The sequence below is a fragment of the Euprymna scolopes genome, chromosome 5, assembly GCF_053919585.1.
Source record: "Euprymna scolopes isolate OS-2025 chromosome 5, ASM5391958v1, whole genome shotgun sequence".
In the NCBI taxonomy this organism is placed as follows: domain Eukaryota; kingdom Metazoa; phylum Mollusca; class Cephalopoda; order Sepiida; family Sepiolidae; genus Euprymna; species Euprymna scolopes.
In genome coordinates, this window is record NC_136486.1 from 43383570 (window position 1) to 43404122 (window position 20553).

Consider the following 20553-nt stretch of genomic DNA (forward strand, 5'->3'; position numbering starts at 1 on the left):
TTTGTCTTTTATGAATAAGTTGTTTTAACAACAAAAGTCTAAGAAAAAAAATTGATTACGGCAAACATCAACAACACTAAACATGTATCTTTCTCTCTCGATGAGGGGCTGACCCCTCAGGTTAATGCTAACACTATCAACAAAAAAAAACAAACAAACAAAAACAGCAAGTATTCTATGAATAAGCTGTTTTAACAACGAAAGTCTCAGAAAAAAAAAAAATTCAATAAAAAATTATGTAACATTATTTACTTTTCTAAATTTTCAAATTATATCATTTGCTATTTATAAAAAGGTTTTGTTTTCCTTTCATTTGATAATTCTTATAGGAGTTGGTCTTCCAGTCATTGTGAAGTTTAGCTCCTATAGTTGTCTGTGTTATTTGGACTGCTATTTTCATCTCGGTTATTTTCACAGGGCTCTACATTGCGAGTGAAACAATCACATTTGCGAGTGATTTTTCAAAGTGGTGACTAGAAATAATGAAATGCTTATCTTTTGGCGATTGTATTTCTTTCACTGACAATCTTCCAAAGCTTATTACTGAATGAAAAATACTTTTTTAACTTTTTTTTCTTATATAAAACAAACAAAGTTAAATTATTTAAGCAATAAAGGTTTAATGGAAAAGTATACTCTTTATTTCTTTTAACAAAGACTGTTTCTTTCGTAGATATGGCCCCCAAATGGTAGCCTCCTATGTCCAAGTGGCGATATGTTTTGTAAGGGGTGAACATGATTAACAAAAGAAAAAAAAAATCTGAAGAAATTAGAATGTTTATACCTTCAAGTATCAACATAAAATTTGTTGTATATTTAGAATTGCACTTATTAAAAAAAAAAAAACACAGAAAAATCTTTATGTACATATTCGTCACAGAACTAAGATGTCATATTCTAAAAATCATGTGTGTTTGGCTAGTAACTTTTCTATTTGGCTAGTAAACGAAAGTATTTAATTGTCAAAGGTCAACTAAAGATAAGTTTGTCCATAGAGCCCTGTTTCACATTTTGGCTGATTTAACCTACGGCCATCTTCAATACCATTTATTATTTTAAAACTTTGGAATCTTTATATTAAATTCTGGAAGATATAGAATTTCAAACTAGACTCTTTATTCAATCCATGGGGTAGATTGTTCTCATTCTGTCAGCCATAACCAAGTAAAATTATTCTTAATTATTATCACCTGTTGTAAAGATTGAACATCAAAATTACCAGAGAGTTTTATGTAAAACTGATTGTTAATCAACGCCTTTAACAGTTATGCCATAGGAACAAAGTGTTCAGTTTGGAATTTCACACAGCTTCTTGAGTTTGACATAAAGATTCCCGAATTCGAAAAGCTGCGCCTGAAGAAGGTCAAATAGTTAATTGGCTGAAATGTTATGAAATAAAAGCAAGATCAGAATAATAGTCAAATTCTTTGTAGAAAGATATTGGGTACTTACAGAAGAAACACTGTGAAGGTTGCCGACATCCATAAGTGAAAGTGTTCCTGTGGAACAAACTGTTTTTGAACTTAGTAAATTCAGATTATCAGTTTGTGTTCTTAACCACTATCACATGCCTAGAATTTCATTGAAAACTGTTTGCAATTTAAAGAAAATGTGAAATTTCAATTATATTTCTTTATCTTATTTCTGCAGTATATTGGACTATATTAATGAACAGATGAAGCTGTGGAAAAAATCCCTTGATGAAATCCAAGACAAAACCACCAATGAAATCACTATAAACAAGTAAGAAAAATGTTTTTGTAATTATAGAAGGTGACCCCCCCTCCCCTATCCAAAAAAATGACACCCATTAAATCATTAATATAATCACAATCCTTTTTTGAATTTAACCATATCTGGTAATATAAATTCTACAAATAATCAAACAATCCCCAGACAGGTTGTGAGTTTCTTAACCCTTAAGCTACGATAGTATTTTTCTACACCTTGCATAAAATCAAGTCTAGAGTCTCTGAAAAAGAATTTTTTTTATCAAAAAACAATACAAACATTCAAACATGGGTTTCAAGCATGGGTTTCATTGATTGATTAATGCAGTTTGGGCAAATAAGCATTCCATAGTTCCTGAAGACACAAACTAGGTGTTAAAAAATTAACAGTCGCATAGCCTAAGCGTTAATAATGTCCTGTGACTTTACATTCTTTACTCATTTTATTGGTGGATATTGGATATGCTCTTGAGCTACATGTTTGGTTGCATTTTGTCTCACAACCTAATTGGTCATTTTAAAAGTATGATCTTATACTCAGTCAGTGGGGCTATGAATTCTCCAACAGCAACCCCATGCAGAGGAGTGCCAACCTGTCCGGTCTTAGGATAGAATTCTTCTATTTTGGCTTAGCCAGAGGTCAGAGAGATCTAATCTGATCAATCAGTTGGTCATGCCCTAGTATCTACAAGTTCATCGCCAACCATATTATTAAATCGGATTCTTTAAAAAATCAAAATCTTATCTTTCCTTTTTATTTTCCTCTCAAGAAGATGGTGGCTGAGGGTCAATCATGTTGAGAACAAAGATGATTACCAATGCCAAATAATAGTTTATTTTCTGGGAGTAATGTTTTTTTTTTCAAGTATTTTTTCTTAGAGTAATGCTTCTATCGTTTGTGTAAAATTACCTTCTAAGAGTAATGTTTTCTAAGATTAATATGCCTTCTTATTGTGAAATTTCCTTCTATGAGTAATGTTTTCTAAGGACAATGTATTCTAAGAATATAAATAATTATCTTACCTATATAATTATATTTGACTACTTTATTTGGCATTAAATGATCCATAGATGGCTGAACAGATTTTCTTTAAAATTTAGAGAACTTTAGTGGATAAGTGTGGGATATAATCGAAACCATTTTTAAAAATTTATCTATCATTGGTAAAGCCATTTTTTCTGTGTCATCACTTAGTAACAATGATAGAAGAACAGGTCGTGAAAATGCTACTGTGGGTAAGTTGATAGCGTGTTTTTTTTTTTTTTTTTTTTTGCATGATGTGATCTGTAGGTTCAAAGCCTGCATGTATATTTCTTAAAACAATGTCATAAAACAAACCTTTCTCTTTTTCTCAACATCTTATTCTACCAATTAAATCTTTTATATGTATCAGTTCCGTTGCTATCTAACATCAGGGTTTCTTTTACATGGTCTCCCCCCCCCCCAAAAAAAAAAATCAATGTCACTCATGAAATCGTTAATAAAATTCAAAATCCTTTCTGCAATCCAACCATATTAGATACAAATAAACTTTAGTCTCTGCCTGAACTTGTCCATCAAGTTTCATTTAGGAATGTTCAACAGCTTTTGTTTTATCACCATTCAATAATAAGCTCAGCTGGTTACAACATGCAAAATTGTTATTAGATAGGTGCAGCTGTTTATTTATAAGCGGAGAGTGCTCAATATTTGTGATAGAGCCTATATAGATCTAATTTTGTAGACACAGAATCAACAGCATATGGTGACTGCCAGTTTCTCATTTTGTGTCGTTGATTACTTGTCTACACTCTTCAAACTTTGATGTCCATCTCATGTCATAAAAGGCGTGCTCGCCAATAGCATCCATGAGCAACTGTCAGTGTGCCAACATCTGAGTTCCCTTGTGCAACCTGCAGGCAAATTTGTAGCTCACATATTGGCTGCTACAACTTTAATCACTCCCACACAATGCCCCACCCACACGCTAGAGATAGCATCATTGTTGGACATGACTGACAGCAGATTGAAAGGATATATAATTGAAATAAAAAAAATTGGACAGCATCAGATTTTTCTTCTTACTAAGAATTTACTTTTAGCCTAAATAGATTTTTTTTTTAAAGTCTGTGGAAATTCTATAGTAAAATCTTTTTTTAATTTTGCAAGAAAATCATCGCTTATCAAGGCCCAAAGGCCACTTGAGGCTATAGCTTAATGAGTGTCAGATGATTCGTAAGAGACACCATTGTAATGATTGGAAGTTGTGGAAATTAGGTAGAATTTGATTATTTAACAGGATGGCTCAACAAGAACTTGTTTACATTAAACTAAAAAATAACCATATTGAGAATCAGTCTATCGGTATAAGGTTCCACATGTTAGCAGTTCCAAGGAAGGAACTTTGTTCATTAAATTGGCATTTAGGTTTAGACACAAATAAAGAGTAGGCAAAATTGTTATATGCATATATATATATATATATACTAGCAAAAGTACCCAAGAGTTGTAATGAGATAGCTTCGAATTTGGGAGTATCAAAACCAAAGCTTCGAATTTGGGGGTATCAAAACCAAAGCAAAATATGATGAAAGTAAAAATAAAATAGATAAACCTCATAATTTATTATGCCATACCTGTTCACACTGAAACACTTATCACAATATTCTGTGGATCTATATTAAAAAAACCTTGTTAAACTTTGTGACATATTTCCATTCTATGGAGGTCAGGCACGAACGAACACTCCATAATTTTATTATACCATATTTCTTCAAACTGAAACATAATTATCAAAGTATACTTGTGCAGATAGATATGAAAAGTCTTTATTAAAGTGTGTGCCTATTTCCATTCTATGGAGGCCAGACGCAGACCCCACAATTTTATCATACCATCCCTATTTAAGTTAAAACATACTTATCAAAGTATTATTATGTACATCTATATTAAAAACCCTTGTAAACGTTTTTTTTTTAATTTTAAAATTTTTTATTTCCATACTTTGTAGACCAGGTGCGTACGCAGACCCTACCATTTTAATGAATCATCATTATGCCAGATCAAACATACCCATTCCTGTGTCTCGATACATCTTCTATCATTATATGTGATCAGTTTTTTATAATAGTCAACCATATAGGAGCCTATTCGTGACCAGACACACACACACACACACATTCAGCTTTATATTGTAGATAACTGCATATTGCTGAAATTGAGTTGTGCACTTATTTATTTATTTATGTATGTTTATTTTTGAGAAGCTAATCAAGTTGAACATATGAAAATACATGCAGAGTTGTCACAGTGGTGTAGAAACTATTTTTGCCACCCAGGGCGGTTGTAAGACCCCACCCCCACCCAAACTGGCCATTGATAATCTGTTAACCTTTAAAATTCCAGAAAGTCCTCAGAAAATTTATTTTCATGGAATCACAATCAAGGATCTAAAATCTGTTTAGAAACAGTATTACACACATAAAACACAAAAGCATATTATGACCTTAAAAACTCATTTTGGTATAAAATTTTGTTAGGTTTTTATTATTTTAATTTTTTTCTGTTAGGTTTTTTGTTAGGTTTTTATTATTTTAATTTTTTTCTATTTTCTATTTTAATCCCCTCAAAATGCTGCCCCCTGCCATGTGCCACCTGGGGCGGACCTCCTCCCCCACTCCTAATTTGCTACGCCACTGAGTTGGTATTAAACACTTATCAGTTCAAAGAAATTTTTTATTCTAATGCAAGTAAGCGTTGATAAAATGTCAACTGGATTATTTGTATTAATCGAACAACTGTTCTCATCTTGAGTGTTATTCGCACAACATTTCACCTTATAAAGTATTAGGTAAAATTCAGTTGTAAGTGACACTCTTTTGGAAGTTGAAGGTTCAATCCTCAGTGTGGGCAGTATGAAAAGTACAATTGTGAATTACTCCAAACTTCTACTTGGTCATGAAACGAGCACATGATGCCATGGATTAAATAAATGGTTCTGTTTGAAATTCTGTGCAGATTCTTGAGTTGGACAGAAAGATTCTCAAGTGTGATAAAATATATCTGAAGAACGGTTGCAGGTCACATCAATTGAAATATGCGAATAATACTTAAGATGAGAACAGTAGTGTGAATAATCGAAATAATCAATCTTCATCTAAAAAATTTAGAAACATAAAAATGTCAATTATTTCCACTAAATCAACAGCCGTAGAAAGTCTGTTAAAACTAATTGTTTTCATTTTATTTGTAGGGTTATTTTGGTCGGTCGATTTTGCTCAGCAGTCACTGACCTTTGTCCAGACTTGCACACCTGCATCGTGGGAATGGATAACAAAGAGAAGGGAATAAAGTAAGTATGCAAATTTGTTGTAATTCCAGTATCACGGTTTGCAGAGGAATTCATGGGCAAAAACTCCAACAAATCTTAAGGATAGAAAAGAAGGTTTACTGAACAAAAAATACAAAGTGAACAAAGTAACTTAGCTATCTTGTTTTCAATTTGTTCTGGAATTTTCAAAATATACAGACAATACAGGGTGAAACGATAAAATTGTCGCCCCGAAGAAAACAACACTACAGCTTTATTTTAAAACTTTTATTGAAAAAATCAATTCAGGTAACTTGATTATGTAGTAGAGCTGACATCTATTCAATGTAGCTGCCTACAGCCTCAATATGAGTCCGGAACTGGGAGCATACCTTTTCCACCAGCGCCGGCGGGAGCTTGGTGAATACTCAGCAGATGGTGGTGGTCAGGCTAGCTTTGGTGTTGTGAGAGGTCATGTTGGTGATGTTCTCAACATATGATTAAACAAAGTAGTCCAGCATGTACAGGTTGAGGGAGGAGAGGGGCCAGTGAGAGAAGGGTATGAAGTTGTAGCACCCCTTCTAAATCCAAGCCTGGGTTTCTTTGGATGTGAGTTGGTGCCGAATCCTGCTGCCAGCCCAGGGTTTGCCAGTGGCCACCTGATTGCACCAGGGGATCACCACACTCTTCAGCACATCCAGGTACACTTTAGTATTAACTTTCAAGCTGACTTCAAAGATGTGAGGTGGCATGATGTGGCTCTCACTTGAAACCACACCAAAGACCATAACCGTGGCCGTAAACTTCATTGAGTTGTGCCCTCAAGCGTTGAACTGCCTGGATTTACATTTTGAGCGTGTTGGCAATATCCCTGTTGTCATAACTTGGATCGATAGAGAGCATGATTTGTACAGCGGCGCATCTCTGATCTCACTCATTGAACATTGTGTCACTTTCAGACATCATAGAAGGCTATGAAGGCGTGGCCCTCTTAAAACTTCAAATATGTCCTATTGAAATCATGTGTATAACATTTTTTGGTGAAGACAATGAAAGTAGTTCGAAATTGCTATGCTACCGTCTATGTGGTGAATATCTATGTGCTCCCACCCTTAAGTGATCCATGAGATCAGAAACTGCTTAAGACTTCAAATATGCATATCATTTTATCCATCCGAGGAGTCCATGTATCCACTAGTTATGACCAAGATGTGAGCAGCAATCTGAATAATCAAAATGATATTGTATAGCGGCATATATAACATGTATGTATATATACACATGTATGTCAATTATTATTTATTATTGTATATATACACATGTGTGTATATATACACATGTATATTGTATAACATTTATGTTGTATAAAATGTATGTATATATACACATGTATGTATATATACACGTGTATGTGTATATATATATATATATATACACACGTGTATATTGTATAATATCAATGGTTCTCTTAACTGTATTGTTCATGGGCTGTACTGTCAAGTGTGTGCATACAGTATTCAATAAATAACATGTATATAAACAAGTTTTCAAATCACAATACAATCAGCATGAAATATTCATACTGCAGTTCAATAGTTTGTGTACAGGAACATGCACGCAACATACAGTAGACCCGTGGTATACGCCATTAATCTGTTTCGGAATTGGTGAAATCACTGTATAACATAATTTTATACAGTACATATTATACAATTGGTGAAATCACTGTATAGCATAATTTTATACAGTACATATTATACACTTGGTGAAATCACTGTATAGCATAATTTTATACAGTACATATTATACACTTGGTGAAATCACTGTATAGCATAATTTTATACAGTACATATTATACACTTGGTGAAATCACTGTATAGCATAATTTTATACAGTACATATTATACACTTGGTGAAATCACTGTATAGCATAATTTTATACAGTACATATCATACACTTGGTGAAATCACTGTATAGCATAATTTTATACAGTACATATTATACACTTGGTGAAATCACTGTATAGCATAATTTTATACAGTACATATTATACACTTGGTGAAATCACTGTATAGCATAATTTTATACAGTACATATTATACACTTGGTGAAATCACTGTATAGCATAATTTTATACAGTACATATTATACACTTGGTGAAATCACTGTATAGCATAATTTTATACAGTACATATTATACACTTGGTGAAATCACTGCATAGCATAATTTTATACAGTACATATTATACACTTGGTGAAATCACTGTATAGCATAATTTTATACAGTACATATCATACACTTGGTGAAATCACTGTATAGCATAATTTTATACAGTACATATTATACACTTGGTGAAATCACTGTAAGCAAAGTTTATACAGTACATATTAAAAATTAGTAACAAAATACATTACAGTACACATGTATATAATCAAAATATATTACAGTACACATGTATATAATCAAATAACATTATAAATAATACCATAAGGTGGGGCAAATACCATAACCAGGGGCTGGAAAAGCATCATATTCCACATCGTAACCTGAAAAAACTGTATCCCGGGCCACCATATCCCAGGGTTCTACTGTATTTAACATCTTTTTGTCTGTATGGCACTGAGACAAAGCACATACCTTATTTGGTGGTTATCATCTGCTTGGGATACTATAGCAAATATATCTCCATCCTAAAAAAACACAAAATAATAGGATATATTTCCCATAACTTGTTCGCAGTTGACCAATGTTTCTCTTAGTTTGTGCATCTTCTAGTTGCTAATATCTTCAGTGGTCTGAAGTGAACTCAGTCCGCTGACTGACTAACTGACTCGTCTGTTTACATGAATATATATATATATATTTTTTTTTTTTTACACAGTGATCACCACTTATCAAGGCCCGGAAGCCACTCAGGGATAAGGGTTATTGCAAATACATTACATTAGTGTGGAGATTTGATGAAGTGTTTACTTAAGGGGGTGGTTCATTAGGAATTTGTTAATGTTGGACTTGAACACATCCAAGTTGTAGTCAGGTGGGAAGCAGGCAGACGGAACAGAATATATCATAACCTTGTTTCTTTGTTAGTTATACACTTCACGTAAACAGGTCAATCTTTTTGTCTACGATTAAGTGTAAATATTATTGTTTTGCCGAAATAAAATTCCAAGTCGTTTATTATAAATATTTAACTGGCTTTTAAAATATTTGATCGCATAAATATTTAATTGCTGCTCCAAAATCTGTTATTGTTCCAAATATTTATCTTCTAACATTTTTTCTGTTTTCTATTTCAATAATACTGTAACATATCACAGTTGTTATCTTTTGTTTCACTCTAGTCTTGCCCGAGTGTTTTGTTACTTTAGTTCTCATTTTTGCTGCTTCTCATTATTCAACAATAAGGTACCCATGCATCTATTGACCAAGATTTCCGTAACGTTTGCTCAGGCTTGACTGGCAACTGACGAGAATCACTGCAACAAGCCGAGCACTGATCAAATGTTAACATGCTAGGAAAATAAAACTATTGGATTTTTTATTTGCTTTTTTTTTTAAATAAATATTTAAGTCATTTTGTCGGATGATGAAAGGGGAGAGGTATTTACTTTTTATTTTTGAAATCATTTGGTTGAGCATTTGATTAGCCAATGAATATTGGAATTTTGAAATAGAAGCAGACAACTTTTTTGATTAAATTGGAAAAAGAAAAATTTTCGTTTTATATTCACGAAAATGGCAGACACTGCAGACTCCAAGATACGCCTGAACAAATGTTAATTTATTGCCAAGAGAGGAATCTAATAGCCTCGGAATTGATGTGTAAGACATGTTTGTGGAAATGTTCTCCCAAAAAAAGGGCATATGTGAATGATAATTTTTCTTGGAGGTGCGCTGTTGCTTAATGCAGACAGTGGACCTTCTTGCATACTGGAACATTTTTTTTTCAGGTCTAAAATGGAAATATCCATGATTTTTAAATTTATTTAATTGAGGGCACACAAAATTGTCACCACAAAAAAATCTACAAAAAATGAAAGAAATACTGAAACTTTTCTTGAAAATTGTATAAAAAACATAAAAAGTATAAACTTTCACAAAACATTCGCATATTTTTTTGCTAACAATTCTTGAAAGTTAAAAAAAATTGATAAAAATATAAAAAAAAAAGTTTTTTTGTTATTTTTTGCTAATTATTATTATACTTTTTTTGGTAATAAATGTTATCAATTATGTTTCTGACGTCTTATTTTGTTCGGCTTTTTCTGGCGATTCTCATCAGCTGCCGGTTGAGCCCAAGTCAACGTGACGGAAATCAAAAGATGCATAAGTACTAATTATACAAACTTTAAATGTTCACACTTTTCATGAAACATTTTTATATAGTGTCAAATTTCATTGCAATATGAAATGTTCATCTTTTTTGCAGGTTGTCAGAATACAAAAACAAAACTTCTACATCAGATTCTCTTTGGAAAGATGTGCAAGCCTCTCTATCTCAGTGCCATTTGGATTCCTACAGGTGAGTTCATCATGAACCAAAAAAATGTTGTTCAAATTTTGCTGCAATGTTGATAATTTGTCTAACCATATAAATTTATCTTTTCAGAATTTCAAAGTCAGATCTAAATAGCAATCCATCCGACAACTCAATACTTGATTCAGAGTAGCATATTTTTTGTTTTGCTTTCCACTATTTTATTAGCATAAGTGTATTTTTTTTTTACAAGGGAATCACCACTAATCAAGGCCCAGAGGCCACTCAAGGATAAGGGTTAAAGAGTGTACAGTGGTCAAAAGGACAATATGGTAATCATTAGAAGTGTAAATTTGGTAAATTGAATTACTTAAGGGTAACGACTCATCAAGAACTTGTTTATGTTGGACTTGAAGACGGCCATATTGTAGTCAGCTGGAAAGCAGGGAAAAAGAAGAGCCTTGTTCATGGAATCTACGTTTAGGTTTAGGCAGAAATAAAGAGTGGGGGAAATTATTGATAGTGTTTTCAGCCAGATGAGTGTTTCTTATGAATGTTTCGCGAAGGAGGACCATAGATTGGAGCTCAGACAAGCACTTGCCATGAAAATAATGATAAAACTGACAGGCTCACAACATCTCTTCTGTGAGAAAGAAGTTGCAGGGAAGAGAAAAGGGCATCTCTCACTAGGCTATGAAGTCTATTTTGAACTCTGTCAAGGCAGGATAAAGTCTTCCTAACAGCTCCTGCCCAGATGTGACAGCAATACTCCATCGTTGGATGTACCTGGCTTTTATATAGGTAGATAATTGCATCACAAGTAGATATCTACTGGATTGATAGAAGGATCCCACTATTTTTCTAGCGACCTTGGCAACAGATTTGATATATGTGTGCTATTTTAGATCAGGAGTAAAGGTCAAGCCCAGAAGCTTGTCAAAACATGGAGCCTCCCAAAGACGAGAGCCATTCATTTCAATTGATGCCAGATGGGGATCAGAACGTTGGTGATGTAAAGATAGAAGCTTGATTTTAGGTACATTAAAAGTAACCAGCCACTTTTTTCCCCATTGAACCACATGCTCAAGATTGGAGGAGAGAGAATCATAGAGAACTTGGTAATGTATGGCCTTTGATGTGCTGCCATAGATGGTAGTGTCATCAGCAAAAATGTCTCCGAATGATCTAAGGATGTGATTTGGAAGATCATTAATTTAGATCAGGAAGAGAGTTGGACCCAGGATGGACGCCTGAGAGACTCCAGCATTAATACTATGAGCTTCTGATTTGCCCATCAACCACTATGCTAATGGACCTATCCGAGAGAAATGATTTAATAATTGGAAAAGACATTTCCAGCTATACCATAGATGGAGATCTTGTGAAGTAAACTTTTATGCCATGCCCTATCAAAGGCATTTGATATGTCAAGAGCAATTGCCCTAGAAAGGAAGCCTCCGTTGAGAGTTTCGCTAATCCTATGAGAAATAACTGTAAGCACATTCGCTGTAGATCTAGCAGAGCGGAAACCATATTGCATGTCACTAAGAAGGTTATTTTTGCTGAGGTGGTTGCCTACTTCTCTATTCAACACAAATTCAAATAACTTATTCATGATGCACAAGAGACTTATTGGTCTGTACTTAGAGAGAGATATGATCAATCACCTGAATTCTTAAATACAGGGCATACGATGAGATTTTCCAGGGTGTTGGAAAGCAATTCTCGTTAAGGCAACACTTAATCAGCTTTATTAGTATGGGAGCTAGTTCTGGTTGAAGCTTTTTTGAGCACTATAATTGGAATACCATCAGGGCCGGTTGCTTTACTGGAATCGAGGTTTTTGATTATCTTAGCAACATCATGCACAGATATCTGTATGTCGCATAGTGTGTTTTCTGATACAGGAGAAAATATGGAGGGTTTGCGGCCTTGGTCGCAGAGAGTAGAATTAGCTGCAAAGTTCTTTGCAAAGATTTTAGCTTTGTCAGATGCTGACGAGATTACCTCAGGTCTATTGATGATAGTTGGGATAGAACACATGTTCTGTTCAGGATCCTGTTTGCTATTTGCCAAAATTGGTGGGAACCAAGCTGCTGCTCAGCCACTTTGGACTTGACGGATCTGAAAATACTTATTCTACTTAAGAAGACTATTAGAATGGAAACATTTTTCCTTACTCACTTATAGCAATTAAAGGGAAATTATAGTGTGCAGTTCTACTAAGTTTTTTTGCCTGGAATTTTTAAAAAGTAAATATATAATTATGTAACTTCCAGCATGTCTGTGTATGAGTGTTTGTTTATTGTATACACATTCATTGCACATTATTATCTGCTCTTTAATCAATTAGCATCAAGTATTGAAACAAGCTTCTTTTTTTTTTACAAAATAATTAGATAACAAAACAAAAGTCACCAAGATATCTTTCTCTACTATTGTATAAAAGAAACTTTGTGTATGTGTGTCTGTATGTGAGTTCGTTCCCTATGGACTTTAAAACAGCTGGGCTGATTTTTATGAAATTTCTCACAAAGGTACCTTAGGTGCCTGGCAGTGATCTTAGATAGGTTTTGTATCAGAATGTTTCTGATAAGTATCAATGATTTTTCTGCAACAGTAGAGTCATCATCATTATATCATTTTACTCCATCTCTAGATCCATCATTGGGCAGTGTCTGAGGCATCCCTCAGGTTCACATCGGTACATGCCTAGCTTAGGGGACAGTCTGTAAGGATGTGTGTGAGAGTCTGCATGTCAGCGCCATAGGGACACTGAGCGTCCTGTACATAGCCCCACTTGTGCAAGTTGTTCTGTGTTTATGCAACCTTTGCTTGGACCTGGAGGCATTCAGAGCCTGTGTGTAGGTCTTCTTTTGGTACTGGCGGAGCCTTGTTGTTGTTATCTTTGACTGATTCATCCCACCAACACAGGCGGAAGGATGCTGGTGTTGTTTGTCCAAGGTCTGTGACAGTGGCAAAGCTCTTGCAAGATGGTAGTCACAGTTGCACCTCTTGGTGTCCAAATAGGGAATAACAATTGTCGTTGCTCAAACATAGTAGAGTGAGAGAAAAAGAGTTAGTTGAAGGCAAGTAAAAAGTGGACCTTGGGTTTACTTTTGATAGCCTCGTAACTCTCGCTTCCCTTATTTTGTCTTTTGGTTCTCAAATTCCATGAGCAATGTTTCTGACAAAGAGGGAAGAATTGCTGTTTTCTGGATCTTAATCTAACCATCTAACACTTATCGTTAGCAAGTCTGTGACCTTTAAGTAAATTTTTTAGCTTCTTACATCAAGTAGCTTCATGCCATGTCTGGAGTGATTACTGTAAAATATAATTATCGTAAATACATTGCTTATTATAAAATTGTTATTCATTATATCATGGAACCTTGCGGACTTAAGTCTTAAATTTTAGAGATTTTCTAGAATCGAAATCATGTGATGGATTTTGATCAAAGTGGAATAAGGATTCTGTAAATAAGGTTTAGTATCATTATTTCTTGATTCTGATCTTTGTGATGGGAAGATAAAAGTGGTGCAAAACTTTTCTGTTCGAAGAATTAATTTTACACGACTAGTTTACATATATGCAAGAGGCTTTCTTATTATTATTTCAGTGTTTTCTTAAATTGAAGCTGATATTTGTTTTATAAAAACTCATACAAAGTGAGTAAATATTTTGATCAACTTCTTTTTGGCTGCCTGTCATAAATGATTACTGCTTTTCTGACGTAAATCTGAGTAGACTCAACACATGAGCTGATCAGGGGATGGAGCTGTTGGGTTAGTTTGAGTAGGTGAGGGGGGGATGTCTATATTTACTTTAAAAACCTCCACCCTTTTTGTGATGTAGACTAGTGGGGTAATGAGATGTGCATGTGTCTGGGGGTTCTGTTTGAATATTTAATTTCACACTAAAATTGTTTGCCAATTCCATATTCATTATGACCAGCAATATTCTATGGCAGTTAAGGTTAGAATCATGCAATTTTCCAAGTCAAAAGTATTTATGTAAAGTTTTTTCTATATTCGCAGATTGTTAAATGATGTATAAACAAAAATATCATTTATCTTAGTTTATATATACTAGCAGGGAAACCTGAGGTTGCCCAGGATTGAATGAGGATTCAATAAATGTTTCACTCTCCCATATTTTATTGTCATCGAAATCAGTGAAATCACCCATTTTTCAATCAAATTGATTGATTGCCCGCTCTAGTTGAGGACTCACCACGATTTACCATGAGGAAGTTTCACATACCTCCCCGCAGTGACTTGGTTCACAATACATTGTAGTTTACATTGCACTGTAGAGAACCTACTGTTGATTTTATAAAATTATTTTTTATATAACAAGGCTCTATGGACAAATTTATCTTTAGTTGACCTTTGACAACTAAATATTTTCGTTAACTAGCCAAATAGAAAAGTTACTAGCCAAACCCACATGATTTTTAGAATATGACATCTTCGTTCTCCGACGAGTATGTACATCATAAAGATTTTTTGTGCTTTTTAATAAGTGTAATTTATACAACAAATTTTATGTTAATACTTGAAGGTATAAACGTTCATATTTCTTCAGATATTTTTTTAAACAGCCTTCATTAAAAAAAAAAAAGAAGAGTATATTGTTCTATGAAACTTCTATTGTTTAAATAATTTAACTTTGTTCGTTTTATTAAAAAAAAAAGTTGAAAAGATATTTTTCACTCAGTAGGAAGATTGTCGGTGAAAGAAATACAATTGCCAAAAGATAAGTGTTTCATTATTTCTAGTCGCCACTTTGAAAAATCACTCAAATATGCGACTGTTTCACTTACAATGTAGAGCCCTGTATAATAGCTTGCGTTAAAGATTAAAAATGACTTTGTTATCATCAGCTAGAATTGAAACCAAAACATTTAGTGCTCAGTCTGCGTCTCCTAGTAGCTATAAGAGATAGGTAAGAAAGATTTAATATTAAATGACTTGAAGAAATGAATTGAATTGGGGCATGTGCAGAAATAAGCAAAAATATGTCGGCAAGTTGAAATGAACATTTTGCATTTCAACTTGCCGATATATATTTATACGCAATATTCATCCATCCAAACATTATAAACTATGCTTGGTGTATAATTACTATTTCCTGTTAATTTCAGTGTTATGTGACCAGTAGTTTAAGAGTTTATCGACTCAATATTTACACACAGACACACAAACAAACATACATATACTGTTTTATTTATATATATTATTAATAATTATAACAAACCAAAAACTATATGGTCCTCCCGATTAATTTTGGCTATTTTCCCGATTTAAATCTCTGGTCTGATGTTAAACATCAGGGTAAAACAACCAAACGACACTGTTTCATGACAACCGATGCATTCATTTGAATTAATTTTTGAAGAAAAATAAAAATGAGCCTTAAAACAGGTGTTTTTTTACCCCTAAAACGCCCCGGGGCTCAAATCCCACAATTTTCTCAGGGTAAAATATTACATTACCGTATGTATATTCGTATGGTCTTGCTTTTGGATAATTGTCAGCAAAATCTAAGGGTCGGAAAAGATTCTATGAGAACGATAATCCAAACAATCAAAATTAATATCAGTCTTCATTTAAAAAAAATTTTAAACAATTTATCTAACCGGAATACATCAAATTTATTGCAATTTTGTTCAAATGAAAAAGAAATGCATTTAAAAACTTTAGGAAACAGGGTAATGCTGATAATTTTTGTTATTAAATGAAAAACAAAAAAGAAGAATTTGCCGGATTGCTGCGTTGATTCCTATTTCAGTCACATAAATTCTTTAGAGTGAAATGATTTTGGCATTTCTTCCAAAGAAATTATCTCTACTTAAACCATATTTGAAATAATAATAAAAATGATAACCTAAAAATAGTAAGTTATAGAAGGTTTGGCACTTATGTATGACACAGGCCAAGATACACAGTTGCCAAACTATGATTGTTTTTCAAGGCCAAATGTTTAAGATAAAAAGGCCGAATTCAAAAAGGAAGCAAGCAATTGGTGTTTTTATATTATTTGAATGAACGAAATATTGAATTTCACGTAAAACAAATGATACCTACTCAATCATCATGGCGAAATACTAACATATCCAAAAATGACAAAAAACTATGAGATAGAAAATTAATTATTAATAAAAAAGAAATTCATGAAATTGGTGTTTACGAGCAAAATGCAACAGAAATAACATGTACTTTTGCATTTATCAAGGATTTTCATCTGAATTCTATCAGTGTCTTATCTCGCTTATATATATATATAGTTAGATTTTAGAATTCTTCAGTTTGACAATAGCTTTGTTGTTATCAGGCTGATGTATTATTCATTCAATACTTGGAGGTTCACCTTCCCAATCTTTATCTTCTCTCTGAGTTTACTGCTAATCGCCTGTGGCACGCCCTACCAGATGGGGTTGCTCTAGCATTTATTGAAGGCCAGAGTGCACTTATCCTAGTGCATTGACTTCTCAATATATATATATATATATATATATATGTGTGTGTGTGTATGCATGCATGCATTTTTAGCTTTTGATACCATGAATCGCAATGCATTCTGGAAAATTCTTAGGAAACTAGGCTGTCCTATCAGTTTTGTGGAGTTGCTTCAGCAGCTACACCATAATATGAAAGACTGAGTGAACTTTAATGGATCTTTATCTGATCCAATTTCAGTTGAAAACGGTGTGAAACAAGGTGATATACTTGATCCTACATTATTTTCCATGTATTTTGCTGTGATGCTGGTGCATGCGTTTAACAATTGCGATATTGAGGTGAAGTTTCTGCTTTGTACATCAGGTAAACTTTTTAACCTTAGACATCACAATGCAAAGTCAAAAACTTTTCAGTCTTGAACTTTTATCTGCAGATGATGCAAACCTTGTTTCATATTTAGAAGCAGACACACAGATGATTATGGACAAGTTATCAGAGGCTTGTAAAGCTTTTGAACTTACCATCAGCCTCAGGAAAACATATGTTATGTATTCTCCTATATAAATGCCATATGTTGAACCAAACATCTTGGTTGATGGTAAGAGGTTAAAGCTCACAATTTTGTTTATTTGGGTAGTATGCTAAGTAAGGACTGTACGCTTGATGCTAAGATAAATCACAGAATAGCTAAAACCAGTTCTGCTTTTGGCAAACTGGAGAAACATGTGTGGTGAAATCGGGAAATCACATTAAAAACGAGGCTTAGTGTTTCTGAAGCATGCATTATGGCTATGCTGCTATATGGGTCAGAGACTTGGACAACATATAGAAGCCATCTCAAGTTATTGGAAAGGTTTCACCAAAGTTGTATTTGGAGAATACTTAATATTAACTGGAGGACTCTAACACCTGACACTGTAGTTCTTGAATGTTCAAATAGTTCTAGTACAGAAATGAAAATCAATGAAAATTAGATGCGCTGGACTGGACACTTGGTTTGGATGAAGGACAAAAAACTGTTTTATGGCGAGAAACATAGGGGTAAAAGATCACAAGATAAACCAAGCAAGGTTTAAGGATTCTCTAAAAAAACAAGTTGAAAATACTTGAGATGGATGTACATAACTGGGAAGCCCAAGCAAAAGATTGACCACTGTGGAGAAAAACCATCAGAGAAAGTTGTAAGATTTTTGAATAGCAGCATGTAGATCTTGTCTTAAAACATGTTTTAAGAAAGGAGGACGAAAATATAATGTCAGAAATCACAACAAGAATTGAAGTGCACTAATACCTTTTGTCAAAAGCTGGTTTTGTAAATCATCTGAAATCACACAATTAAAGACAGGAATGACAGTGTTATGAGGAAGTTTTTACAACACATCCGGCAACACTAAGGTGCCATATTTGTGGTCTAATCTGCAAATCTAAAAGTAGCCTGACACGACATGCAATATTTATTAAAGAGTGTTCAATGGAGGACAGAGCAAGTATATAGCATGTTTATTACACAAACATTATTGGTTACATATGTGCATACATGTTTCAGTGGAATCTCAATTTAGAGAGACCCACCTCATTAGACCGAGAATGTTGTTTCTTTTTTCGGGTGGGTCTCTGAATACTATATATATATATATATATATATATATCCTTATTTGAATATTTTTCTTTATGCTTTTTTGTTTGGATTTTCCTTGATGCAATAAAATCTATTTATATTATACATTTATTGATGTTACCAGAAATAAAAATATCAAAAATCATCCAACCTTTTCCGACCTTTGATTCTTGACGCCTTTGATGTGTCCTGCATTTACTGTCATAAATTTCCTATCAATATGAGTGTAAAGCAGTTTTTATTTTCTCATAATACAATTCTTTTTTTTTCCAGAATTTGGACCAATTATACATCATCCATGGTCATCACACAGATTCGTCAAGCTATCTTGAATCAAAAAGGCTCACACATTATATCTTCTTTAACGGTAAGTTTTTTGATGTTTAAAAATTTAATCTTAATTTTCATTTTCATTTTATACATAATTTAGAAATTTTTATTTCAGGTCCTAAAGGGATGCAGACAATATTTGTTTGCAAGATTATTTTCATCATAATATTTTTTTTAATGTAAATCGCTCCAAACAAGGTATGAAACCACTTGATGTAAGAAAATAAAAAAAAAATACTATTTTAAGGTAAAAAATTAGCCAATGAGAAGTGTTAGATGGATAGATTCTGATGCTGAAAACGGAAATTCTTTCTCCTGTTTCAGAAAAACCATTCCTAGAATGAGGACCAAAAGACAAAATAAGGGAAACAAGTTACCAAGCATATAGTTTAATGTTTGTTTTATATGCTGGCATATGGTTTACAGCTTTTAATAATTGACTTCCAATGTAATCTATCTTTTTACCAGGTCTTTATTGTGCTTTTTTTTGAAAATTCTTCTTTATCATTTTTTGCCCGTGTTTTCCTTGGTTTGCTAATTGATTATCTTAACTGTTATGCATCTATCCAATCATTATCATCAGTTCTTTCAACATGGACATACCAACAAAGTCTCCTGTTGAAAATTGCTCCAGACAAGGCATGAAATCACTTGATGTAAAGAACTAAAAAGAGCAAAAGATGATTATCTAAAAAAAAATAAATGCCTATTGACCTTCTTTTGGAAAGGTCCAAGCTTATAGAAAGGAGGAAAACAGTCAGTAGGAACATAATTGCACAAGTCTGCAGTTCTTGAAACAAAACTACTGAAAAATGAAGATGCATTACAACAAGGTACCTGAACAGTAAATTAATGTCAAGCAAGTTGAAACAAAGAAAACAGGGAATACGTCAGACAATTCTGCAAGGCACATACCATAATAGTATTTTAGCATACATGTCCCTATAATGTTCACATTGAATCCACCTCTGAGGTCACCAGATCTAAGCATATATTTAAGATTCATATTACACATCCATCATATCATTCTTGTATCATTTCTCTCCAAGCAACGTATATTCACAACCTTAACTGATCAGGTTTCAGTTTTATCCATCATCACACTATGTAAAAATGCCTGATAGAATTTTCCCTAATTTGACAACGGCAATGCTTTGCTAGTTAGTAATGACAGGTGTTCCCTGTTTTTTTAGATTTATTCATCAAACTTAGTTCAGTTTGTCTTCAGGACTTGTTGTAGGGCAATCTCACAACTGGTCACATGTCTTTATTACTGTCTCTTGACTTAGGCTCCCAAAGACTCTGGTAATCCTGACCTTTAGCTTGTCTTTCATGTTGCGTATGAATCTGTTAATATATTATTCTACCATGTTCCATACAAATAGATTGTAGTCAGATATTCTCATAGACCAGATGTCAAGTTAAGTTTGGCATTTTTTTTTTTTTTTTACAAGGGAGTCACGATTTATCAAGGTCTGAAGACTACTTGAGGATAAGGGTTAATGAATGTAAGGGGGTAATGGTGTAAGTTGGTACAATTTGATTATTTGAACAGACGATTCAACAAGAACTTGTTTACATTAGACTTGAAGATTACCATACTTTAGTCGATTGGGAAGCAGGCCAACCAAACAGTGTT

General features: G+C 33.5%; 1 protein-coding gene across 1 annotated transcript in view; it reads left to right on the top strand.

The window, feature by feature from the left end:
• LOC145276804 (conserved oligomeric Golgi complex subunit 1-like) overlaps window positions 1-20553 on the top strand; it is a 425717-nt gene that overhangs the window by 216126 nt on the left and 189038 nt on the right. Inside the window, exons 19-22 of the mRNA XM_080128123.1 lie at window positions 1651-1743; window positions 5963-6061; window positions 10454-10546; window positions 18858-18951. Coding sequence (XP_079984249.1) covers window positions 1651-1743; window positions 5963-6061; window positions 10454-10546; window positions 18858-18951 — 379 coding nt within the window. The remainder of the gene's footprint in view (window positions 1-1650; window positions 1744-5962; window positions 6062-10453; window positions 10547-18857; window positions 18952-20553) is intronic.